This window comes from Xenopus tropicalis, chromosome 8, assembly GCF_000004195.4.
Source record: "Xenopus tropicalis strain Nigerian chromosome 8, UCB_Xtro_10.0, whole genome shotgun sequence".
In the NCBI taxonomy this organism is placed as follows: Eukaryota; Metazoa; Chordata; class Amphibia; order Anura; family Pipidae; genus Xenopus; species Xenopus tropicalis.
This window is the reverse complement of record NC_030684.2, coordinates 58,588,250-58,608,183: the sequence shown is the minus strand read 5'-3', so window position 1 is coordinate 58,608,183 and position 19,934 is coordinate 58,588,250. Positions and strand designations below refer to the sequence as shown.

Here is a 19,934-nt window from a genome sequence, read left to right as displayed (position 1 = left end):
TAAAAGCAAACATCCAATTGGTTGCTATGGGTTACTGCTACTGGGCAAACTTAGTGCCTTTTATTACATATGGGGGTTAGTGACTAGTATTAAGGAGACATACATTCCAGTATGTTGTTTTTCATACTCAGTGACACACATTGCTATAGGCTACTCTTTTCACTTTTGTGGTTCAGTTTATCTGGGTATGGACTCTGATGCCTCCAAGTTTCCAAGAGCAAATGGCTCTGATCACTGAAGGCAGTTACTGGAGGCCCTTACCTGCTGTGAGTCTTATAAGTGGTTAAATGGTATTCCAGCATTTTCATGCATCAGATAAATATCCCTATGAGCATAAGATGAAAAGGAAAAAAGTCAAGTTATAAATATTCCAGGAAAAATGGTGCTAATGGTCCCTTGCTTTGTATCAGTACAGTTATAGGACCCGTTATCGAGAAACCTGTTATCCATAGACTCCATTATAATCAAATAATTTTAATTCTAAAAAGAATTTCCTTTTTCTCTGGAAAAACAGAACAGTACCTTGAACTTGTTCCCAGCTAAGATATACATAATCCTTAGTGGAAGCAGAATAATCATACTGGGTTTATTTAATGTTTAAATTATTTTTTTTAGTAGACGTTAGGCATGATGATCCAAATTACAGGAAGACCCCTTATCTGGAAAACCCTAGGTCCATACCTGTACAATGAACAAACATCCAAACATTTCTCCAGTAATCACTTTGATTCCGTGCTGCTCCTCCTGGATTTTATTCACATTTATGTGCATGCTACAATAAATACTGCTGTAAGATCAATGACAAAAAGAACTTCTGGCTTATAAAGCAGACCACAGCATCAGGAGTTGCAAGGTAACTTTGTCATTACCGCCTGTCCTGTTGCATCTCCTGCGTTGCACCACCTCTGTTGAATCTCCCTAACGTTCCCAGCTTTCTGTTCAAGGGGCTAGAGGAGTCCAAAGGCCTACAGCAGTTCTGCAAACAGCATTGTGCCTGTTTTTTGAAGACTACATAGCAGGTTGTAAATGACCTCTTTATATGTTCTGAAACAAAAGCAGGCATAATTACTCTATATTTTGAGTAATTTAATTACAGATTTTTTAATTTTCATTTGTTTCTTATTTTATTTTTCATTTTAATAGTGGCAAGCCTAGCAAATTCATGGAAATACATTATAATAAATGTTAATGCAAAAAAAAAAAGGAACAGTGCAAATAAAAATAGAGTAGATCTCTCCTATTTTGCTCGTTAAAATAGTACAGAAAAAAGCAGCACAGACAGTACGTGTTAGCATTCCCTAAATGTGTACTAGTGCTTTTTCACTGCTAAGTTTAAATGAACTAGCTAGTAAAGAATTCATATGGTATTTTAATGTTAAGCTAATTCTTTACATTGTCCTTCTTACATTTAGGAGCCACCAAAGAGGAAATTTTGAAACACTGGGAATGGCTGGAGAACAATGTTATGAAAACTTTGCCAGTGTTTGATTCAAGTGATGATATAACTAGCTTTGTGCAAGGAAAAATCAGAGTAAGTACAGTATTTGTAACTGCAAGAAGTAATGTATAGCTGCACTGGAATCTATTGTAAAACCACAAGACACTGTGCATAATAATATATCACGTGCCAAACCTTGAGAGAGACTCCAATTCGTGTGCTAAATAATATCAGGCAGCATGGTGGAATTACATTATCTGTAGCTATTTTGTTCTTTCCTATAGCTCTTTAAATTTGTCTATAGATTACACTGTAAGTTTTCCTTTAGTGCTATGCAGCATTCTTAAAGTGATTCTGTCACAAAAAAACAGTTTAAAAAAAAACAAACTTTATCAAAATCAGTTTTTAGAATAGTAAATGCTTTTTTAATATTTTATATGGGTTTAGACATGTTCTTAGTGTCCCCGGTGCCTCCAGAAATGTGACTTGTGCTCTGATAAACCTCAGTCTCTCTTTTCTGCTGAGCTGCAAGTAAGAGTGATATCCCCCCTCAGCAGACGAGCAGCAGAACAATTGGACAGGAAAAAAGTAACGGCTTCCTGCATTGCTAAAAATGCTCCCATGTCCCACCCAGATGTAGATATAAGAATAGCAGTCAATAGTAGAACACCCAAGTCCAGCCATGACTCCTCCAATTACATTAAGGAGCAGTGTTTCTCAAACCCAGGTGACAGTACTTGTTCAAAGTAGAGGTGTTTATCCCCTTCAGGCCTGTTGATAATTCTGTTGCGTATCTTTGGTCTGTGTTTATGTAGGGTCTTATTGCTGAAGAAGAAAAGGGGTCTATTATAAAAGAAGAGGATCCAGAAAAATTCCGGGAAGCTCTTTTAAAGTTTGAGAAATGTTTTGGTTTGCCAAATCAGGAGAAGTTAGTGACTTATTACTCATGTAGTTATTGGAGGGGAAGAGTACCATGCCAAGGCTGGCTTTATCTCAGCACCAACTTTCTCAGCTTTTACTCCTTCCTGCTTGGCTCTGAAAGTAAGTATCTAGATTCTAGAACAAACCCTCTGACCAACTCTCAAAATCTGGAATAATTACAACTGTTAAAGGAATGTATATTTACAGTCCTGAGTCACTGTAAATATAAAAAAGTAAGCTTCTATAAAAGCTGCCATCAACCAATTGATACGGATTTGAAGTAAAAAATGAGTCTGGTTTAGACATATGGATATAAGAAAACACAATTGTAACTTTGCCTCAGTTGTTTATACTTCTGTTGATTGCTTTTTTTTTTTTACACAAATTTTTTACCAAATTGATATTTGCAAATCTCCAAAAAATAATGGGGTTACCTAGAAAAAAATTGGCATCTTCCAAGTCACATGACTGTACAGTCACAAGACTGTAATGGCACATGGTAAATTTTGTTGTCTGCGCTTAACCTTTGTCTAGTGCAGACTAAAGGTCCCCATACACAAGCGATCCGCTCGCTTGGCGATACCCCAAGCGAGTGGATCTTCTCCTGATATCCCCCACCTATGGGTGGGCGATATCGGGAGAATCCAGGCTAATTCCCTTGGGCCAAACGATCAAATTATAATGATGGGTATAGGAAAAGTCGGTCCGGGGACCGCATCAATGAGCCGATGCGGACCCTGATGCGACTAGATTTTTTTAACCTGCCCGATCAAGATCTGGCCGATTTTAGGTCAGCAAGTCTAACCACTGTATAGTTTCCCCCCCCAGATCCACCTACAGGTGGGCAATATCGGGAGAATCCAGGCTAATTCGATCGTTTGGCCCTGGGTATATGCAAAGTCGGTCCGGGGACTGCATCAACGAGCTGATGTGGTCCCCGATCCGACTAGATTTTTTAACCTGCTGATCGATATCTGCCCGATTTCAGGCCAGATATCAGTCGGGCAGGCCCGTCTGTAGTGCCCATACATGGGCCGATTAGCTGCCGAGTCGGTCTAAGGGACCGATATCGGCAGCCAGAATCGGCCTGTGTGTGGGGACCTTTAGGGGTGTATATTTCATGCTGTGTAAAAAGAGGAGTAAAACATTACCGGTGATATTGCTCATAGCAGCCAATCAGATGCTTTGCTTCAATTTTCTAACTGTTGAAATCTAATTGCTGATTGGATGCCCTGGGCAACATCACCGGTAATGCTTCACTCCACTTTTTACACAGCATGATAAATATACCCCTTAATAGTATCAGAAAATACCTACATAATGTTGACAGTGTACATTTTTGGAGAAACATTTTAATTACATAAGTTCCAGAGATAGGCTTCTGCATTTTCTGGTGCTTACATGATTTAAATGTTTTGCCACTAGCGAATTCACTGCGGTATGGAGATATTTTCCAATGTATAAAGCATACTGTATGCTGTATACAACTCCATCTTTTTCCTTTGTAGTGACTGTTTTGTTAACAGGAGTCCATTTTGCAGGGGCATTATCTGTGCAGTGGTCATCCCAATATCTGCTTTGCAAGAACCAAACATGTAGTAACTTCAGTTTGCCCCGTTTAGCTCAAAAAAGGGGTTTAAGCTGAGTGTGTGCTTTATTTCTCTTCCAAGTTAAACTCATCATCTCATGGGATGAAATATCCCGACTGGAGAAAACTTCCACAGTCCTGCTTACTGAGAGCATACATGTTTGCTGCAATGGGGAGGATTTCTACTTCTCTATGTTTCTGCACATCAATGAGACCTTTCTTCTGATGGAGCAGCTGGCTGACTATGCTGTACGGAGACTGTTTGATAAGGAGACGTTTGAAAATGACCCGATACTAAACAATCCCTTGCAGATTACAAAGAGGTATTATTATTATTATTAACATTTATTTATAAAGCGCCAACATATTCCGCAGCACTGTACAATAAGTACAAACTCTGCTTTGGCTGAGAATAATCTTGCTTTAGGATGACATTCAGTTGTGTATGCCAAAGATTCTATTTACAGGACAAACCTGAAAATAAACATGTAGGTATATAACCAACATTAAAACCTATCCTTCTCGATTAACCCTTAAAGTGCCAGCAGAATTTCACATTTCAGGTTAGGCTTAGTACCAGACGTTTTTTAAACATTTTGTGCTCTCTCATTTTAGGGGCATTTACCGGGGGGTGGGAGGCAGTTAGTTTAGGTAGGAACACAGTTTTTGTGTATTTCCACTTCTTAAACAAGATTGAAAAAGTAGCTGCTACTAGTAGCTCAGTATGTCTTCACCCTAAAGGATTAAGTGGGTGACCCCACTTATGGCAGTGAATACCTTGATACTGGAGAGAGAGAGACACACAACATATTTTAATAACCACACATAAAAAATGATGATCAAGGGCACCTCAGATTACCACTGTTGACATCATAGTAAAATGTAATTTTATGATGAAGTGCCCCTAACCTAAACTGGTACTATACATTAAATATATTACACAGTGGCTGATTTTTGTCTGTAATGATTTAGAACAAAAGTAGCCATTTATCTGCTTGGATACTTCACAGTCCACTTTCATCCTGTGTCTGGAGGTGGCATCAATTCTATCATTGTAAAATCATGTGTTTGTAGTAATGCCTTCTTTTGTATCTCACAGTCCTGTTAATGATTTTCTCTAGAGGTTTGGAGAGCAGAGCCCACAGTGAGCATTTCAGAACGTACTTTCGCCTGCCTAAGGAAGAAACGTTGAAAGAAGTCCATGAGTGCTTCCTTTGGATCCCATTTGCCCACCTCAACTCACTTGGGAAAATGTGTATTTCAGAAAATTATGTTTGCTTTGCCAGCCATGATGGGAGTCTCTACAGCACCATAATCCCATTACGAGAGGTAAAGGAAACTAAAGCTGGCCATACACATTAAGATTTTGAAAAGATCTTTTAGTTATCGTCTAGTTGAAACTAGGAAAACTAGTTGGTCCTGCAAATGAAGTTGCTAATGGCGAAAATGTTCATATCTGCCCAATCAATTTTCTAACTGATGTCGGATGAAAAATTGCTAGAGTTGCAATCAGTTTGGTGCCCACTAACCTTTCGACGGATATGTCAAATCACACAAAAATTGGTCATTAAGGAGAGAAAAAGCTTAACGTGTATGGCCAGCATTACAGTTATGGGGGATTTATGCAAGTTATCTTCCATATTTTAGGATACACTTAATATTTTTGATTTGGTATATTTCAAGGGGCTTTTCATCTTTAAATTAATAATACTAGTATTAATAGTACTGTTATTACTTTTTTGTATGTTATAAATTTGCCTAATTTTCCAAAATCTAAATTAAAAAGAGAGCACACAAAATAAAATCCTAAGAAAATACTGATCAGCATCCAGCAAGCGAAGGGAAAGTAATTTGTAGGACGAATACTCCCCCCCCCATGAGCCTGGGTACTCAATTGCAAATACTGGATTTTTTGCATATATCAACCACAGTTCACAAAAAAATTATATTGTTTACAAGAAATATACCAAATACATAATTTTAGGATTCAGCCGAATTCCAAATACCAAACTGATTTGTCTGAACACTAATTTGCATATGAGTAAAATCGCAGAAGAAAAACATCAGCAATAAAAATTCAACATAAATGTTTGGATTCAGTTTGGATTCAGCTCAGCCAGGCATTCTGATTCAGATAATCCTGCAAAAAAGTTCATATTCAGCTGAATCCCAACCAAAATCCAGGGTTTTGTGCATCCCTGCAATTGACAGAAGCCCTGTATAGTGTACAACAGCTTTGTATTTATAAGCAGACCATTTTTATTATAATTGTTACTTTTTACTGCTTATCTTACTATTCTAGTGATTTTCTGTACCATACTAAAACCTGTTTGTTGGGGTAAATTTGACCCTGGGAACCAGATAGGTGCCGACAATAACAAAAGAACTAAAGGCCATTTGCAATTTGTTATAAAATACCATTATCTTGCTCATACAAAAAATTCTAGTTAAAATGCACTTTTGATACAGTGTATTGCTTCTGCTAAGTAAAACAATATGGTGGCTCTGCTCACAATAAGAGCAATTATGCAGGCAGTTCATTTTAAGGAGAACTAACCCCAAACCACTACCAGGTGCAAATTTGTTAGGCTTGCTACCAACTCTACACAAGCACTTCTCTTTTTTAAAACTTACACTGGCCTGATTTTTGTGTCTTCCGTTACTTAAACATGGAATATAACAAATAATTAGGCAGCACTGTTACAAAGGAATACAGAATCTGGAGATACTTTCTTGCTGCTAAAAGAAGCAATGGATTCCGATACAAAAAATGAAACTCAGCAGTGAAAAAAAGCAAACTGTTCTAGCAATTCTGAATGCCTGTAAATAGTCCAGCTGGCCTTTAGAGCTAGCTGTTTTCCAAACTAAACTATAACATTAATTGTGTCCTCTCTCTCTATAGGTAGTAAGTATTGACAAATCAGATGCTGCAACCAGGGCAATAACTTTTAGTACGAAAGAAAGGAAAATATTGCGATTTACTGATACAAAAGACTTTGATGCTCTGGTGGACAGACTGAAAGCAAGATGTACAGTAACAAGCCCACATCACACTGTTTATACAGAGGTACTTTCCTTTATAATACAATTGTGAATGAACATGTATAGCTATTTTTTTCAGAATTTGTCTTAGTAACAGGCAGTCAAACATTTCTAATATTTTCATATGATTTTAACTCATTAGACTTCGTTAATAGTTGGTAAAATCTGTGTTGTTACTGGTGGAATTATATTTAATATCTCTGTGGCTTATATATGAAAGTACAAAAATACAACCAAGACTGCATTGCCCATAGTGTAGTACTGTATTTAAAGGAGAAGGAAAGGCTAAGTCACTGGTGCCAAAATGTTGCTGCAGCTACCTCAGGCTGGTGCAGTTTTCTTCTAACAGGAGTACCAGCCCAGGGTAAAGGTAATCAATTAAAGTCTTTTCCTTCTTTCTTTATTAAAAAGGCATGTTGCCAGGGTTGCCTCATATCAGGGGTCCCCAACCTTTCTTGCTCGTGAGCCACAGTCAAATGTAAAAAGACTTGAAAAGCAACACAAGCACCATAAAAGTTCATGGAGGAGCCAAATAAGGGCTAAGATTGGCTATTAGGTAGCCTCTATACACACTGTCAGCTTACAGGAGGCTTTATTTGGTAGTAAATCTTGTTTTTATTCAACCAAAACTTGCCACCAAGTCAGGAATTCAAAAATAACTACCTGGTTTGGGGGCACTGAGAGCAACATCCAAGGGGTTGGTGAGCATCATGTTGCCCCCGAGGCACTGGTTGGGGATCACTGCCTCATATATTGCCACTAACAAAAATATAACTACATATGCTTACAAAACCATAACAAAAAACAAAAAAAAAAACGGAGAATTATATCCTCAGTAAATTAATTGCATATAAAGGGATAAGTATACAGATGTGCAAATCATAATAGACTTAAAAAGCCACATGGAAAATAATAGCACTTGATATTTGCACATGAACCTATGTAAAAAACTCAACCCAGTTATATGCAATTGTCATAACTGGAGCAAGCTTTATCTCTGTGCATTTAGCTGAATCCCTGTCAAACTATTTGCTTCCCCAAGCAGCCTAACACTGTTCTGGGTTTTTCAGGAGAAGGTGTTTTGAGTTTTGCCATTATTTTCCTATTATGAGTTAAATGACACTAGAATGTGGATTCATAGGTGATTGTCTCATCTGTCTAGTCCTGTATGAGACAGGGGATGTGAGGATGTGCTAATCTCCGTAGTGTTCTTGAGATCGTAGCTTTTTATTCAGTTGTTTATAGATATATGGACTGAAGATTTAAGCTCATTATGGGAGGAATTCTCGCTGCCAATAACCACAAATCCCTAGTTTCTTTCTTTATTTTCTCCCGTGGAAGTAAATTTACTGATTTAAACCAAGAAGTGAATTTTGCACCACAAAGGGAATGCTCCGTTCACTTTGCAGGTGAAGATTAATTTTGTGGCTGCTTAGGTTTGTTTCTGTAGTACCTAAAATTTAAGCTTCTACTTACTTTGCTTAGCTTGACATTGTAGTCTTTTCATTTGAAAAATGCCACTCTTTAAAGGAGAAGGAAAGGCATTTGGGAATTTTAATGCAAATAGATTAGCCACAGTGCCACCTCTTTGCTATAGATAGCTGCCATTTTAGCTTGGTCTCTGTAGCTTCTATGCTGAAGCTCTAGCTGTTAGTTGCCCAGATCACATATTCTGATGTGAGGGAGGAGTGAATTCTTAGAAACTCTAATGGGAGGGAGAGAGGAGAGAGTTGTGCAGAGTCCGGCCCCACGAATGAAGGATTTTTCTGGGAGAGGAAGTCTAATAACAAAGAACATGTTTACACAAAGGGAGACAAGAAATATGTGTTTCTTTTGATAGTGCAGATTTTCTGCGAGTGCTTATGGCTGTATTGACATAGACCTTTCTGATAAAGCTAGTTTTTACCTTTCCTTCTCCTTTAAAGTAAATCTGTCATTTTAAAAATAAAATCTGATTAATAAAAGTCAGTTTCAACTTAAACATGAAACCCAAATTATTTTTATTTTTTATGAAAACATTGTGTTATCATCTCAATTAAAAATCTCAGCTGTTATTTATATTGCCTTTCCTACCTCTATGCCTCAGGTATAGCAATTACTTTTACTTTCAGCTCTGCACTTTCCCGGCATCACTGCATTCCTCACATCCTCACGCCTTTTTATACTCACTGTCTACAATTTTGTAACCTGTGCATGGGCATGGGCCGCCATATAGGATAATGCTAACCTTAACTTGATAACAGCTTCCACAAAAGGATCCAGCCTGCTTGCTATGGTTGTGGATTCCAAAAGAATAAAGGACATCAGTAAAATTTATTTTGCTTGATGCCCATACGGAATAGGATTTAAAATTAATTCTGAGGGTAACAGGTCCCCTTTATCATATTTTGTTTTCATTACAGTGACTTTGACAAAGTCTTTGCTCCCTGCTAGCATCTAAACAGAAGGTTTTTCTTCTGGGCGCAGAACAGTTATTGTGTAATTTTTTCGTTCTTCAGACTTCTTGCACTGAGGATCAGGAAGAGCTCCATGAAGAGCATGCCATGGCAGGGCAGAGTGGTGCCAGAAAGACAGTCAGCACAGAAGCTTTAATGACAGTCTTTCATCCCCAAGATGCAGAAAACCTGGATACCAAAATGGTAATGCCCGGGCATGTTTGTTTTCCAGCCCTTGTTATGATGTGTCTTTAGAAAGAGCTTTAAAACTAAAGGTCAGATTTAGCAAAATATAAGTTTAGAGTTTAATACTCACCCACATTCTATTTATCCCTACGGGGATTTTAAAAGCTTATATACTTATGGTGAGTTCTAACTTTCGGCCATTGATAAATACACTTCTGAAAATCCCATAGAAATGAAAAGAACGTGGGTGAGTTTTTATGTATTAAGCGCTAAACTCAGATTTTGATAAATCTGCCCCAAAGTGTTCAAAGCATTTGTGTATGGCTTGCTGCAAGTTTATGTCTGTAACTGTTCACAGTTAAAAGAGAAAATGAAGGAGCAGACCTGGAAAATATTGTTCACAGAGTGTGGCCGTGGCGTCAGCATGTTTCGTACCAAAAAGACACGAAATTTGGTTGTAAGGGGCATTCCAGAGACTTTAAGAGGAGAATTATGGCTGCTATTCTCAGGTACTATTAGTCTTCAGCCCCATTTGCTTGTGCACAATGTGAGAGTAAATTGCAATATTTGTTCTCTGAATTTGGTTTATTTAATGTATAAATGATTTTTGTGTACAAAACATCAACATTCTCGTTTTCATGGTTTTAGAGGTTTTTAAAAAAAGTACGAAACCCACAACTTGTTTGTTTTGTCGCTCAAATGAAAAAAAGTTGAAAAAGAACAGCTTCCATTGACTTCTACATAACCTCGACAGCCTTAAGATGGAACATTTTTACTTTTGGATTTGACACATTATAAATGGCAAAAAAAAAAAAAATCACATGTTTTTTCAGCATAAAAAACATATTTTTGCCCCCAAAAATTAGGAAAGAAACAAAACCTTTAGTAAGTGGGCTTCTTATGTATGGTGATGTAAATTATGGGAAGACCCCTTATCCAGAACACCCCAGGTCCCAAGCATTTTGGATAACGGGTCCCATACCTGTATTTTCCATATAGCTTACAGCATATGGAGCATGGTAGGATTTGGGGAATATTTTTCCCAATGCAATGTTTTGGATATAAATAATACATGAAATGGCAAATGATGCTAAATAAACATTTTAGGCAATCTGTTCTAACTTGGTGTACAAGTGATAATTCCTCTTTAACTGAAGCTAATATGGAGGTTCCTGGTGACTAATATATTGCCAATCCAAATAAACAGGTGCTGTTAATGACATGGCTGCTAACCCTGGTTACTACACTGAAATTGTGGAAAAGTCCTTAGGTACGTGCACTTTGGCTACTGATGAGATTGAAAGAGACCTGCGCAGATCCTTGCCAGAGCATCCAGCATTTCAGAGTGACACTGGCATCTCTGCATTGAGGAGGGTACTGACAGCATATGCCTACAGAAATCCCAAAATTGGATATTGTCAGGTCAGTTGGACTTCCTAAGAGTTGATAACTTGAAAAACAGTCTTATCTAGCTGCATCGGCTCGTCTTGTCATAATTCCTCAGCCTCACTAAATATTATCTGTGTCTATTGTCTGCTGTTGGGGCATTTTTCTAGCATGCTGCCTCCTGGTGTTCAGAGGAAGCACAATATAAGTGATCATGTTAATCTCAATTATTGCACACAGTGAGCTTGTATTATATAAATTCAATCTCTTTGTAAATCCCTTATATATAATGAAGCTATAGTACAAGAAGGCAATCTTGTTTGCAGTTTCCTTTTCATACAAACAACAAAGGCAGAAAAAAAGAAAGACCAAGGCTGCTAGAATTAGGTTTTTTAGACCAGGGAAAATCACTACACCTCACCTTGTAAAGCCAATCAGTCTGAAATTCATAACTTATTTGACTTGCTTTCAATAGGAACCTTAATTGTCCAACATTTTGCAGGGAATAAGCAATTAAAGACTATTCATGACAGATATACACATAACAGATATACAGACCACTACAGATTATTTATTTTACTATCAAGTGCTGTATATAGTGCATTCTAAAGGAATGATATTTTAAGTTCAGTGAATGTCTAACAACATTGTAGCATCAGGTTAAAGGTGGCCATACATGGAGGGATTCAGTTGTTTGTAAAGGTAAGTAAATGAGAGGATGCTTCCCTGATTTTTCTACTCAGGGATATTAAATTTGGGCCAGTCGGCAGCCAATGTTGGCCTATATATGTCTAGATTAACTTTCCCTTCAGATCTCTCCAAGCTCAATGTTTGGGTAGTTAGGGAATTGTGACTTATATACATATCTATTTATAGTTTTCAATTGCTCTGGATTAGAATCTCTTTAATAATTCAATTCTTAATTCAATAATTCATAAAAAGCCCCTGACTCTGTTCCTCTACTTTGTGACTGCAGGCCATGAATATTCTCACTTCGGTTTTACTGCTGTATGCCAAAGAGGAGGAGGCATTTTGGCTCCTTGTTGCAGTGTGCGAAAGAATGCTTCCAGATTACTTTAACCGGAGAATCATTGGTAAGAGCTGCACTTTTAACTGGGATTGAGCAGGCTCTTTATAACCTGTTTATACAATGCTGGTTTTGTATAGTACTACAGGTATAGGACCTATTATCCAAAATGCTCGGGACCAAGGGTATTCTGGATAAGGGGTCATTCCGTAATTTGGATCTCCATACTTTAAGTCTACTAAAAAATCAATAAAACATTAATTAAACCCAATAGGATTCTTTTGTCTCCAATAAGGATTAATTATATCTTAGTTGGGATCAAGTACAAGATACTGTTTTATTATTACAGAGAAAAAGGAAATCCGTTTTAAAATTCTGAATTATTTAATTAAAATGGAGTCTATGGGAGATGGGCTTTCCGTAATTTGGAGCTTTCTGGATAATGGGTTTCCGGATAAGGGATCCCATACCTGTATAATTCTCTGGGCCAGATTCACTAAGGTACGAATCCAAATCACGAAATCGGATCTTTTCTGATGAACGCAAATGTCACGAAAATTCTTTCCGTTTGAATCCGAAAATTTCGTACTTAGGATCTGAAATTTTCATATTGAAACGATTGTTTGGACAGTCACAAAATTTTCGTATCCGAACGATCGTTAACAGTGAAAATACCTTTCTGACTTTGAAATTTCAGTGCATGATTTTGGAAGCCTCCCATAGGACTCAATGGCACTCTGCAGCTCCAACCTGGCACAAGGAAAGTCACGATACCAAAGCTTGAATGAATCTGAAACTTTGTGCCCCTCTGTGTTCCTTCACATAGATTAATTTATCCACCTGCAAAATACCTCTTTTTTCCATTAAAGAATTACTGTGAAATGTTGGGTTCCTGATATTACAGTGTAATCTAACATCAAAAGGGTGGACATTATTCTCTTAAAAACTGTATTTAATGCTTCTGGTTACAACTGCAAGTACAAAGAACAGGTAAGAGTGGAATTCCTATTAGAATGTTCTCCTGCATTCACTGGGTTGCTGGCCTTGAGGAGCTTTAGCAAAAAAAATGTAAAGCAGTGTTGCTTTAAGGATACAACCCATGTTTCGCTAAATTACAGTCCCCAGCATGCTTTATTCCTTGATAATATGTTTCAGTACACTGAGTATTGCAGTATAGCAAAAATCTGAATAAAGTGTGTTTGGCTAAAAGTATTTAGATTCTTTATAAAATGTATTTTTGTAACATAAGTAAATATATAAATTGTAATTTTTTTTGCCCATAAACATTAATACGTTTTTTTAGGCACATTCGTCAAGAAGCAGAAATTTGCTTTTATTTACAGGTAGTTGAACTCCATTTCCTTTTGACAGCTAAGGTTGAAGGATTAAAGGGGTGGAGAACTGTAGTTCAATAACATTTGAAGGGTACCAATTTATTCTTTTTGTCCTAGGTGCCCTGGTGGATCAGGCAGTGTTTGAGGAGCTCATCAAAGAGTATTTGCCTCTGCTGACAAGTCACATGACAGACATCACATTCTTCTCCTCTGTTTCCCTTTCATGGTTTCTGACCCTCTTTATCAGTGTCTTGCCAATTGAAAGCGCTGTTAATGTTGTGGATTGCTTTTTCTATGATGGGATCAAGGCCATCTTGCAACTGGGCTTGGTTGTGCTGGACTTTAACATGGAGAAGCTTCTGGCTTGCAAAGATGATGCTGAGGCTGTCACTATTCTTAACAGGTAACAGTGTAAAGTAACAGTATACATGTATTTATTGATGAGTTGGGGGTGGAATCAACAAAAAGAGAGGTACTTTAGGAAATTATTCCTATTACACACCGAGAAAATACGCAAAGCATTTCTCTGGCTTGAAATCAGTTTTTATTTCAGATGGATATAAATATATTTTTCATATATTAGATTGGTTCCTTGTTTAGTTTTGTCTAAAAAAATGTGTAAAATACTGAAAAATTGGTCTTATGTTTAAAGTGGAGTTTTACCTTAAAATGAATGTTAATTATGTTGCAAATAGACGTATTCTAAGCAAATGTCCAGTTAGACTTAATTTTTTTATTGTTTTTGATTTATTTACCTTCCTATTCTGCTTCTTACTTGCCTTTAAGTATCAAATGTACTGTTCTCGGTCTGATCCCAACAATCACAATAACAGACTGACTAAGGATTCAGTTTTATTAAACTGTTATTCTCATGTTTGTTGATTTAATTTTTATTCAGGCCTTTCCCTGTTCAGCTCCAAATTGGACTCTAAGCAGCTGCCTGGATGCTAGGGTGAACAGGTGATTTAATGGAAATTATTTTCTGGCAGGTTTTTTGATAATGTTGTGAATAAGGACAGCCCATTGCCATCATCTGTACAGCAAGCGCCCACTGGTGCAGAGGGGAAACCAACTGGTACCAAAGTGGACATTACGGATCTAATCAGAGAAGCAAATGAGGTATGTTTATTGGTGTATTGTTTTGAGCCCTGTGCTTTTTCTCTGGTTGTTGTGCTATCTTGTGCATTGGTCAGTCATATAGACTTGCCATTGATGAAACTAAAGGACTATTGTAATTTCCCATGCAGAAATTTGGTGCAATCCGCTATGAAGATGTGGAAAGCATGCGCAGCAGAAACCGGCTGTATGTGATACAAACCTTGGAGACAACAACTAGACAGAATGTGGTGAGTACTGTAAAACAATCTATACCTAAGAGTAAAGCTACTATGCTTAGTGATAATGGTAAGCTCAACCTTCAGGGGACATCTAGAAAAAGGAACTAAAATCTTCTGAAGGCTTGCTGTGGTTATCATCTGTTAGCCAATTAAGGTATTACCTTTATACCACTTTTGTAATGTTTAATGTACATTACCCTATGAATGCATAACTAGCTTAAACTTTTGTCATTCTGTCCAGCCACCATCGGCACAGAACTGCACACTTCATATTGGTTTGTACTACTGCTAATATGAAAAAGAAATAAATTGTGTAAATTGCAAAAGCGCCACTCTGAGCATTCTGATATTAAGTTGTGTGGGTGGCAGTGACAGTATTCAGATGTCTTGTGGGTGTTTTTTTTAACCTCAGTTTGTTGTACAAAGTTTTTTGTTTTGATTTATATTCACTGCAGGTTCGGGTTGTGTTGCAAGATGTCAAATTTAGCCCAGCTGATCTGGAAGAACTTTATTACTTGTTTAAGGTATTCTAATCTGAAGCTTAAAAACAAATGCAAATAAATAACAACTAGAAGTATAATCGCCTTGCATGCAGTTTTTTAGTTTGGGCTGGGACTCGATTTAGCATCAGTGCTTTGGCTGCTGGTGGATGACCATGTTTTGTAAACATTGTGAAAGTATATACAGTATGCATGTACTGGCTGAGAGAAAATGAGGCATATTAATTCCCTTAGTATACCCTTGTATTATATAGTTTTTGAGTATATAAACATAAGAAATAATGTTAAAGCAATAAAGTATATCCACTGATGTCTCAGGGGCTAGGTAGGATCTGTTAGGAAACTTTATCTCATATTATTTAACCAGCTATTAACTATTAACCAGCTGTGGCAGATTCTGTAATTGGTCTCCAATAGTCTTTCCATATGACTAGGAGTTGTCTCTTTATACAGATTCTGCAATGGCTTATATAGGGTAATTGCCTATGCCCTGTGTCTTAAACCAATCTTGTTCTGTTTTACAGAGAGAACACTTTCTGTCGTGTTATTGGACTGTAAACAGCAGCATACTCAGTCACCATGACCCCAGTCTACCCTATCTAGAACAATACCATATAAACTGCCAGCAGTTCCGCACTCTCTACCATCTGCTTTGCCCCTGGGCATATTCTGCTAATGCCGACTCTTTGGCTTTGTGGACCTTCCGCCTTTTGGATGAAAATATGGATGGATTTATCAATTTTAAAGAGTTTGCATTTGCATTTGGTGAGCACATTAACCATTATATACTGCAGAGAGAATTAGTAATTTCCCTTGCTCATGTTTAACTCTGCCATTTTTTTTTTTTATAGATGTCATGTATAACAGAAGTTTTACAGATAGACTCAAATTGCTCTTTAAAATCCACATACCTCCAGGTTAGTATGTGGGCTTAATTTCTGATCATTTAAACCTAGGGAAATGCTTTTACTGCGAGGGTCAAAAGGAGTGTAACTTATAATTATTTATTGGCTGCTGCAGAAGCCCATAACATGGAATAACCTTATATGCTACTTGTTGCATTGTTATATCCAGCTTTTACTGAAGTGGGATCCATAAGCCCTTCAGAGGAAGCCAAGCTTTCCAAAGAAGACCTGATGCATTTCAGCAATCTCCATAGTAAGTATGACACACACATGCATGCACTCTCTCTCATATGGTAAAGTGTCTGCACTTTAAAATATGTTAACACTGTGTCTGTGGTAGAGAGGAATTGAAATTAAAAATACGGTTACCAGATCATGTAAAAAAATCTGGGACACATCTAAAAAATCCATCTATGTATGTATGTATGTATGTATATCTTTATTTATAAAGCGCTACTTATGTACGCAGCGCTGTACAGTCGACTACCATCTTAGTCGACTCTCGCTGATTACACTAGATTTAGCCTAATACCAATAGGAAGCAGTGTTTTTTTTGTCTGCCTATAAAAATAAATTATTTTCCTTATCTGTACTGTGTCTCAGGGACTCCGTCACACTATAAACATACACTCCTGCCTGTGTTGTATGCAATTCATTGGTAAGCACCATCATGAGTTACCCCACATTGGGTACTATTGTACAGCTGCATTTATTGCCACTAATCGTGTGATTGTAGTGACCTAGTGTGTGGTGAAGCAGTTGGTTATCTTACCATTCAAACTTTGGGTTATCAAACATTTTAGCCCATGGGTGTGAAGCAAACCCTTATTTTAACTTATTTATTGAAATTTATTTTTTCTTCTCCTAAAGTAACATCCCCAAAAGAAAATCTCAGTCCAGAAGTCCAAACAAAAAGCCCTGAAAAAGGTAAGTTTTAATCTATCTGTAGTTACCTTTAAAATGTACAGTCTAGGTAAAACTATTCGGCATATTTATTGTGATTTATATAACAGTTGTTACTATCAGTCCTGATTATACCTCCTTATTACTGATTCATAGTAAAGCAAAACATTATTTGTACCAATTTACCAAGTCCTTGTAGACTTGCATTTTCTTAAAATGAACATTCGCTTCTGACATACTGGCATATGGAAAAAAGCCAAATAGACTTTTATAAATGCGACAATTCTTAGTAAAACTTTCCTGGAACAATTGCGGTGTTAGTGCTACAATATTTTATACATAACACTGTTTTGAGTTATGGTGGATTCAGTAGATGCTGGTCTACATACATTTGGTTTGAATATCCAGTTCATCTAAAACAGTATTATGACTTATTCTTGAAGTGGAGGGCAGCCAATTAGTTGAAATAAACTTCTAAGTTAGCTATGTGTAAGACTGCTAATTGTATTCTAATTGAGAATGTTTGGGGTGTATGACCACACAGTTAGGGTGAAGACACACGGAGCTACTATTAGCAGCTACTTGTCACAGCTACTAAATAAGACAGTGCTGATCATTTACTGATAACTGTCTCTACATGTGTTTTAACAGATTTATTTCTCAGTATTGTCTAGCCTGGAAAAAGTAGCTGCTACTAGTAGCCCAGTGTGTCTTCACCCTTAAGCATAGAGAAGCTTGCAAGTCCTTGACTGACAAATCTTTTTGCATGCTTAATACCTAAGTTGTATGAGATAAGTGACACTACAATTCCATCAGTTGCTTGGCCCACAAAAGATTAGTTTTTGTTGTTCAGGGCATTGAAGGCATAGAAAAAGCTTACTAGCATAAGTAGTTGCAAAGCAATGGAATAATTCAACTTTAAATATCTACAAATGAATGATTGCACCTAAAAAATTAGTGTAAATAGCAAAAGTTCTTAATAAGTAATACATTTTTTCAGCAAACGACACTCACCCTTTTTTTTTTTTACTTCAAAAGTATTTTTATTGAACAACAGAGCATACAAAAAAAAACATTAGTATAAATGAATGCCGGTATTAAAGAGAGTCCGGACCCTGAGGGTTCTGTATGGTTAAGGGCCTTGGGGGGTTTACTGAGGGGCAGTGGCTAATGGTAGGGGGTCGCCTGGGGCAAAGGGGACTGGGGCGCCGAGGCAATCTGTCCAGTATCTCCAGGTTTGGACACTCACCCTTTTAATATAACTCTTATGTTGTTCTTGGTTGGAAAGGTGGGAAAGTGCCTGAAGGAGGTGGATTTTGACAATTATGTCCTGATTGGTACAACAGTAGATAACCTATAACCTGCACTGTTTTTTTGGTGTGGGTCATTAAATTGAAGAGCCACCATCATGTGTCATTCTTTCTTCATGGTACAAGTGTACAAACCTTGCCAGATCAATCATTTGTAACTATCAATAATAGTTAAAATGTGCTTGTGTGACTGGAACTTTACTTTTTAGGCAGGGGAAAGATAGATATTCAGGCATATCTGAAACAATGGCAAGATGAACTGGCACGGAAGGAAGAAAGTATAAAGGACTTGCCAAGAATAAACCAGGTGAGCGGAAATCAGTGAACCTTCTCTGCTCTCTCTCTCACCTTTTTTCCTCTTTTTATATCTTATTTGCCTAAAACCCTTCTTGTTACCTTTTTTTAAGAAAGCTCACCCTGAGATTTTGTTCTTTCCCTATTAGACCCAGTTCATACACTTTTCCAAGACACTTTACAATTTATTTCATGGAGATCCTGAAGAAGAACTGTTATATCGAGCCATTGCTGCAGTGACCAACCTACTCCTTCGAATGGAAGAGGTTGGGAGAAAACTACACATTTCTTCTTCACCTTGCAAGAGCCTAGCACAAGAGCCATGCACAGATACCAGGGAAACCACTACTCAGGGGGAAGATACTTCACAGGCAACCGAAAACACTGTTCTGCAGCCTTCCAAAGAGAACACTGAATGGTCTTTTGCTTTTGAACAGTTTCTTGCATCACTGCTAAATGAGCCAACCCTAGTGAGGTTTTTTGAGAAAACTACAGACCTGAAGTCCAAGCTAGAAAATACTAGATCCTCACAAATACGAGCTAGCAACAGGGTATGAGAGTGGGATTTTATAACATGAGTAACAGATACCTAGTATTCTATGAAATAAACATTGGATTATATTCTTTCATCTTAAGGCACAATCAACAATGGGCAGCAACCCATAGCAACCAAATAATGATTAAAACAATGAAAACAAACATTTTATTAGTTGCTGGCAAGGTGTGAATTTGTGAACCTTGTACTAAACAGAGAATGTTAAAATTAACAAATATGTGCAAACATTGCATAGCTATAATTGCTTTCATAACTTACTGCTGACAGTTGATCACATTTTTACCCTTAAATGCTTTGTTAAAGAGGCAACAAATACCACTGTTCAGCATGACCATGACCAGATTATAATTAATCATTGCGGACCATTCATGCCTTGGAATACTCTCTCTGTCTCTGTTTTATAGATAAGGAATTTATATTATAAGGGTGGTTTAACTGCAAGGGAAATTTTATTGGCTGCCCTTCTCTTTCCACACTTGCTCTAAAGATAAGATGTGTGATTGAGTGTATAGTTAAAAAGTACATTTAGGTTCCCCCATACACGGGCCGATTCTAGCTGCCGATATCGGTCCCTTAGACCGATTTGGCAGCTAATCGGCCCGTGTATGGGGACTACCGAGGGGCCTGCCCGACTGATATCTGGCCTGAAATCGGGCAGATCTCAATCGGGCAGGTCAGAAAATCTAGTCGGATTGGGGACTGCATTGGTTTGTTGATGCGGACCCCGAACCGACTGCCCCATTGCCGCCAATATAATTCGATCGTTTGGCCC

At 37.5% G+C, this 19,934-nt stretch overlaps 1 protein-coding gene across 3 annotated transcripts in view; it reads left to right on the top strand.

Moving 5' to 3' along the window:
* Window positions 1-19,723, top strand: part of tbc1d8b (TBC1 domain family member 8B) — a 28,766-nt gene extending 9,043 nt beyond the window's left edge. For 2 of the 3 annotated variants that reach the window (XM_031906827.1, XM_031906825.1), the window contains 19 exons: window positions 1,413-1,531; window positions 2,254-2,479; window positions 4,030-4,270; window positions 5,069-5,276; window positions 6,850-7,014; window positions 9,488-9,628; window positions 9,969-10,119; window positions 10,818-11,032; window positions 11,973-12,090; window positions 13,475-13,760; window positions 14,347-14,476; window positions 14,605-14,703; window positions 15,150-15,218; window positions 15,719-15,959; window positions 16,046-16,111; window positions 16,269-16,352; window positions 16,970-17,026; window positions 18,522-18,619; window positions 18,756-19,541. In XM_031906827.1, coding sequence (XP_031762687.1) covers window positions 1,466-1,531; window positions 2,254-2,479; window positions 4,030-4,270; window positions 5,069-5,276; window positions 6,850-7,014; window positions 9,488-9,628; window positions 9,969-10,119; window positions 10,818-11,032; window positions 11,973-12,090; window positions 13,475-13,760; window positions 14,347-14,476; window positions 14,605-14,703; window positions 15,150-15,218; window positions 15,719-15,959; window positions 16,046-16,111; window positions 16,269-16,352; window positions 16,970-17,026; window positions 18,522-18,619; window positions 18,756-19,163 — 3,069 coding nt within the window. In that variant the 5' untranslated portion in view covers window positions 1,413-1,465 and the 3' untranslated portion in view covers window positions 19,164-19,541. 3 annotated transcript variants of the gene reach the window in all.
* Window positions 19,724-19,934: the final 211 nt, after the last annotated feature.